The sequence below is a fragment of the Coenobita brevimanus genome, chromosome 63, assembly GCF_032717465.1.
Source record: "Coenobita brevimanus isolate Jiangsu-jjx chromosome 63, ASM3271746v2, whole genome shotgun sequence".
NCBI classification, from domain to species: domain Eukaryota; kingdom Metazoa; phylum Arthropoda; class Malacostraca; order Decapoda; family Coenobitidae; genus Coenobita; species Coenobita brevimanus.
Window position 1 is genome coordinate 40,295,228 of NC_137016.1, and position 6,979 is coordinate 40,302,206.

The following is a 6,979-nucleotide window of genomic DNA, read 5'->3' on the forward strand; positions in this document are numbered from 1 at the left end:
TGCAGACAAGTAACAGTTCAATCAATAAAGGCAGGTAACGATATAGTAAGCAATGACATTCAATACCCAGCAATACAATCTTCAGGGTCCAACAAAGTTTCTTAACAGTTTGATTAAAAGTAGAATGATATTGCTGTCTGCAACTGTATATATAATACATGTCATTCTTAACATAATGGTTATTAATAACTGGATAAATTAATGATACATGAATAATCAAAACAACATGTTACAACAATCCCTGTTTAATCATCGGAACCTTCATCAACATTTTCTGTGCCAAGTCCCTTGAATGAGGCAACAGCAACAAAAGTTACGAGTGTGTAGAAGGGGTGAGTGGAATCTTCATCCTCATTACGGCGGCGGGAAAGACGAACGCGAATCCGGAATGGGACGTTTCTGAAAATAAAAAATACCACTTGTAGGTGACCACACCATCTGCATCTGTGGTAAACAACTGTATCTGAAAGAATCTAGTACACTTCTTTAAAAACTTGCTACCAATGCCTTCTGCAGACTGAATTTCCCTAACAATCAGCAAGGGTGGAATTTTTACATCCCCTGGAGGTAAGGGAAATGGTAAGCTCATTTGACAGCATAGCACCACAATATTCCAATCTGTTATGGTAATGATTAACATTACATTATGAAATGTTTTTACTCCAGACACTCAACAGATACAACTTCATGGATAAGGTAAAGATGGGGGCAGATGCCATGAGGCACTTAGCTGAAGTGCTCCACTATGTAATAGCCTATAGGCTTTTGAGCCTGTGGTGAGTTATTTACCCAATATCCTGGGATACAAGGCCAATGCAAGCTGCAAATGATTAAAACAATAATAATTTTGTTTATTTCCTAGGTAAGTCCTAACAGTAACTTTCTCAAACTTTCATCACACTACCTTTATTGGTAATTATGTAATGGAATTAGTCAAATGAAGCTTTATGACTGACACAAATCAATCTGGGCAATGAAACCACCAGTATTTAATTTGACAAGTAAAGGCTATAAATCCCCGATCCACCAAATCCCCATCCGCAGGTTCCAAGAAGGACATAAGGTGTCACTGATGCAGTTGATACTATGAAGAGAACTGGAGGGACTTAGCCTATCATGAATCAGGTGAATGACTAAGCAACACCATAAACTGTGGTTAACTGAAGTAGGTTTGAGTACAGTAAGGATTGGAAAACTTACCTAATACCTCTGCTCCACACATGCTTGTTGAGCCTGGTATCAATACGAACATCCTCAGTGTTCATCTGTTTCTTGGCAAATTTTCTGATCTCCTTGATAGCGCGAGGTGCTCTCTTCTTGAAGGAGACTCCATAGAGGCGCTTGTGCATGTTGATGGTGTACTCTCGGGTCACCACCTTATCAATGGCCGACTGGCCCTTCTTCTCTCCCTTCACTCGTGGCATCTGCAACATCAGGTTATTTTCAGTCTCAAGAAATGATGCCATGCATCCTGTTATGGAATCTCTATACTGTGGCTGACCATGGTACAGCTGACATTTTCTACTGGCAACACCAAACCACATACAAAAATGTGAAACATATTTTGGAAATTATTGATATGTCTGCTCTGAACTGACGATCCCATTGCATATTTTCCTTTATTACTGATGACCAATGATCATTTAAAAAAATACTTTCACTTTGTGCAATTAGTTTTTTATGGTTTTAATTGCACCAAACGTAATTCTTGGCAAACAGGTGTGACACTGGGTTGCAATCTTTCCCTTGGTGAATGGGATGGATTAGGTTCGAAGTTTTGACATGAAAGGTATTGGAGGTTTACAACTTACAAGGCTAAGTTAGGATGCAATGACGTGTCTAGTCGGCAAGATCATAATAAACACACTGTCCAAGGCAGACGCACTATCAGTAATAACACATATTTTGTAAGTTTAAAAATTCTCCCTCAACTGCAACACTGAACACTGGTAAGATTATGATCTATGCATGGTTAAAGACATCCCCATTACCATTATTAAAGTATGATGGTACCCTTTGTGTGGACATTTGTTCATTCACTCCAACTAGGTCTACTGCCAAATGTTATTTTTCAGCTTATGAGAGACCTCTCACTGAAGGGACTGAAACAGAAATGTATCATGTCTCCAAAACTTTAATACTCGTACATGCAGAGAAGTGAATGTAGGAAAGTTAAGTTTTTGAAAAGGAAGTCACAGCATGTGAAGCAAGGCAGAATGGGCAGGAGATGGTGATTATAAATGCCAGTAAAATCTTTAGGTAGTGTGATGAGGTGAAGGGATGGAGTGGAGAGGTACTGTGTATGGTGTGACGATATACCGAACTTGTGGTCATTTATAAAATCAGCACTTTTAACTGGCAAATATTATCATTTTTATTGCCATACAGGTTCATACACACCTCTGAAATCCTGTGGGGGGGGGGGAAAGAAAAAAAAGAAACAGGATTCAGAGCAAAAACATGCTATGGCAGATGTTTTTTAGATCGCCAACACGCCTTGAGAGACTATTTAGCATAAATATTGATTCACAACTCAAACAGGTGTATCTGCATGTTAAATCAGTATTTGTACACATTAGAAGTCTGCAAAGGTGAGCTGTCCAGCTGAAACCCAAACACTTCCATTATCTTAGCAACTTTTTGCTCTGAATCCTAATTTTTTTATTAACAGTTAAACAAAAATTTTTGACCAGATGTCAGTCAATTTGGTGTGTATGACCCTATCTGGAAATAAAAATTATATTTTCCAATTAAAAGTGCCAAATCACAGCATGTGAAGCAAGGCACAATGGTCAGGAGATGGTGATTATAAATGCAATTAAAATCTTTAGGCAGAGTGATGAGGTGGAGGGACGGAGTGGAGAGAGGTATATGAGAGAGGAGTGTGTGAGCTGGGGGGAGGGCAGCAAAATGGCAGGGGACATTGCAACATGGAGGTGATTTGTTTGTGGCCACTCCTTACGGCTTATGGTTCTGAGGTCTGGCAACAGACAGACATAGATAGCTATGAATTGTTCTTGTTTTACCCCATAATCGATCTGGTTATATTACGGGTGTTCTGTACAGTACCGTACTGTACTTAGATCTTACCAATGTCGGAAATCAGTAATAATACTGCAGATATATAACGTTAATTAATGTAGTCAGTTGGTGGTCTGAACAGATGACATCATTTACTTAGCCAATCTGCTGTCCGGCAACTCAGTTCGTTAATTCTTTGCCAAATGGCACGACCTTTCCATATTTCTACTGAAATGAGTTTTTCACAGGTTACCAGTAAAACAACTAACTCCGTGTCAAATGGCCACCCTTTGCGGGATTGTGGTGTCTGGCAATAGACAGACAGACAGATAGACTTGTTATTATTCCTGGATTACCACTGCTACTGGGGATTTTTATTAACTCACCTCTGAAAGCTATAATAAGGATTTGGATTGTATAAATATTCTGCCGGTCTGCCAGTAGCTGGCCATATTTAACGTTCCTACGGTAATGCGCATTTTTTTAATTTGTTCAAACGCAAGTGAGGTTAGGTTGGATTTGGTTAAATAATTAAGATTCCCATTGCTTTGACATGGGATACACTGAAGCATCCTGTCGTAGATTGTTGGTAAACAATGCCATGGGCGACCTGGCCGCCTCCTTAAATACCTTGAAATAGGTACTGGTATATTTTGTCTTTTCCAATCACTTCTTGCAGTCACAATGGAACAGCTGACTGTGTTGCTTTTGTACCAAAATCACTAACCTTGAGATCATGTTTGTTAGAATTACAGGTGGAATTGTTGTGCCAGTTTGGTAAAGAATTACCCTCCATTTGCCACGGCCTTCATGAAAGTACCAAGTGTTCTCCCCAAGAATGTAAGATCAATACCTAAGGTAAAGCTGGAATTTGTTTTGGTTAAGGCTGAACTGCAGAAGATCCATAGTAGGTTAACCCATTTGTGCACAGCATCCACAATACAGGACAGAATTGGGCATTTTCAAAAGTTATTAAAGAAGGAAACCCAGAGTAGGGACCTATGAGCTTCGTGACTGAGCCAATAAGCGAAGGGCGGTACGCTTAGTACCCTTCCAGCAAAATCCCTCATAGGAACCCTGGAAGTTAATGGGTTAGCTGATTTCAGGGGAAAGGGTTCATATCACAGAAACCGGTAATTTCCAATGGAGATGTGGGTAAACTGATAATCCATTATATAAATGAAAACATACACTCAAGCATGAGCTGAACAAGACACTGCCCTTAAACTTATGCCTGGGTTAGTTACAAAAATTCCAGTAGCATGGACAAATATGAACCATACATATCAACAATCAACTATACTTGTTTGAATACTGGCCAGCAACTTTTCAGGTAAATACTGTTTTCATTCCATAAGCCTAAATACACCGTATCTTAAGAGGCGACTGTGGTAAGGTGGTGTGTCCTGCAAGGTAAACACAACGTGGCCCACAGAAATGGCCATTTAACCACTAACTTCCTGCACTTTCCACCCAATAAATAATGATACGGACAACTAGGAGCACGTACTATTTCGAAACCGTTCTATTTATTTTGCTGAAAGTTCATTAAACAAATTAAAAAAATCCCAAACATCAGACACTCACTCCTCGTTATAGATGAGAAGCTGAAGAGACCGTAACGCCCCTGGTGGTACTTGGCCACACTATGGAAGTGAATGTCGCTTTGCGCACAGATGTTCAGTGATCAAAATTTAATCTTTATGAAGATCATGTGATATTAAGTTATATAATACGTATATATATATATTATGAATTAGATGAGCATCGTGATATACCTTGCTGTCAATGCAAGGTCGAAACAACTTTTAGCGATCATATTATCTTATATCATTTTCTGTGAGTTTGTTATAATCTTTATTAAAATTTATGTAAATTTCAAGCTTACAGGATTGAAGATATTTTGCTAGTTAGCAATTATTATGAATGTGATTACAGTACGACAACAAAGCCAGACGTACGAGAGTGTTGTCATGGCAACGACAGAAAGCTTTGAATGGACAAGCCCGTGGGGAGTGGGGAGTCGGCGGGGTTCAGTTTGACAGAAAACTTGGGTGGTTGTGTACCATTGGCGTCGCTCCCACACACCTACGAGCCGAACGTGGACTTTGTTTTGTGGACCCTCTTTATGCACAAAGTGTGTACATTTTACTGATGAACGTTATTAGTTTGGGACTGCAGTGATGGGGAAACTGGTAAGTGCTGTTAATTAATTAATTTTTAGTTATATTTATTCTTCCAGATTCACAACTCGTTCTCGTAACTAAGATTTGTTTTGCAGGAATGAGAGTGAAAGGAAAGTGCAGTTTTTTCCATGACTCACGTTTCACCTACAAGAGCAAATTTTACGAGAGGAAAATTTATTGTAACCTATATTATCTTTTGCAGGAAGGCCAAGGAGAGTACAAAGTCTTCCCAAGTCTCTAATTTTTCATGTAAGGACAAATCCAAGTTATGACATGGAATCGATCTTTAAATTGTTTGTAAATCCGTTGCCAGCCGTATATTAGTGGTTTTACAGGCACAAATGCTGGTTGTAATTCAAATCCATCAGCCTACAACAGCCATACCGGAGATGCATGGAAGGCACGAAGTTTGTGTGTGTGTGTGTGTGTGTGTGTGTGTGTGTGTGTGTGTGTGTGTGTGTGTGTACTTGGTTTTGACACATTATACACTTGATTATTTTACAACGTTGTTTTCTTGCAGGCTCTAGCCTCGGAGAGAATTTCGAAGTGGTGGGGTAAAAATAAATAAATGATTAAACTCACTAACATACGAGATGGTTTTCGTATGGTTGATAATATAGTTTAACGGTAACCAGCCATCAATCCATACCACCCCAGTAGGAGCGTAGGGGCCTGGGGCTAGGTTAATTAGTCCAGAAATTTAAGGTGAGGTTTATGTACAGTACCCGCCGGCATGTCATAACCCCTAGCATGTATTCAGTATAGACGGTGGGTATTAGAGCCTAAGTGGTGACATGTGTAGGAGTGTAGAACGGAGGAGGACTGCTGGGTAGAGAAAATGGACCATCAAATCTGTGACCAGACTCGGACACGTAGATATATATATATATATATATATATATATATATGTGTGTGTGTGTGTAATTCACCGGGTTGGTCAGGATCACTTGATGGTCGTGAACATCAGCTTTTACCCTCCCGGAAGGGATCTGAGAGCTCATATAGTCCGATCTAAGGGCAAGGCTGTGACCTTCACACACGCACACACCCGTCCCCTTGCTCAAGGAGGACAGTAACCACCCACTTCGTCAGTGAAACTTTTCGCAACCTGAGCGAGGCGCGAACTCCCGTCCGCCAGTTGGCAAGCGAGAGCGTTACCACTGCACCAGCGAGCGGTGTGTGTGTGTGTGTGTGTGTGTGTGTAGCTGACCTAAAGTGGCCGAATGCATCCATATTTACGTAACGCAGCATGTCCATCTCGATATAAAGTGACTGTTATAGATTGTGTTATACTTTTTTTTTTTTTTTAAATGAGTGCCTTCAGTTGGATGCTGGAGTGGCCCTGGTGAGAGAGGATAGGGTTTGGAAACTCCCTGTACTGTTGTTTGCAGATGATACTGTGTTGTTGAGTGAAGAAGAAGGGGAGCTGCAAGGCTTGGTGGATGAGTTTGAGAGAGTGTGTAAGAAACGGAATCTAAAGGTGAATGTAGGGAAGAGTAAAGTGATGGTCTTTGAGAAAGGTGAAGTTAGTGAATGTACAGCGAGGTTGGATGGTGAGGAATTGGAAAATGTGAGTGCGTTTAAGTACTTGGGTAGTGTGATGAGTAAGGATGGAGGTTTGGAGGGTGAAGTGCTTGAAAGGGTACAGCAGGGAAGAAAGGTTGCTGGTTCTTTGAAAGCAGTGTTAAGAAACAGGGAAGTGAACATGGAAGTGAAAAAGTTACTACATGACAGTATTGTGATACCAACTCTAACGTACGGAAGTGAAGCTT

General features: G+C 40.3%; 1 protein-coding gene across 1 annotated transcript; it reads right to left on the minus strand.

Annotated features, from left to right (window-relative positions):
* Nucleotides 1-229: 229 nt before the first annotated feature.
* Nucleotides 230-4,661, minus strand: RpL31 (ribosomal protein L31). The gene is made up of 3 exons (XM_080275871.1): nt 4,609-4,661; nt 1,201-1,424; nt 230-399 (listed from the first exon to the last, which is right to left on the minus strand). The coding sequence occupies exons 2-3, from the start codon at nt 1,422-1,424 to the stop codon at nt 246-248; spliced, it is 378 nt and encodes a 125-aa protein (XP_080131997.1). The 5' UTR covers nt 4,609-4,661; the 3' UTR covers nt 230-245.
* Between the last annotated feature and the right edge of the window lie 2,318 nt (nt 4,662-6,979).

Excerpts from the sequence above, each read along its gene's own strand:
- RpL31 (XM_080275871.1), bottom strand. The coding sequence starts at position 1,424 with ATGCCACGAGTGAAGGGAGAGAAGAAGGGCCAGTCGGCCATTGATAAG. Across the intron at positions 400-1,200 it reads GTGTGGAGCAGAGGTATTAG|AAACGTCCCATTCCGGATTC; the intron begins GTAAGTTTTCCA and ends TTTTATTTTCAG.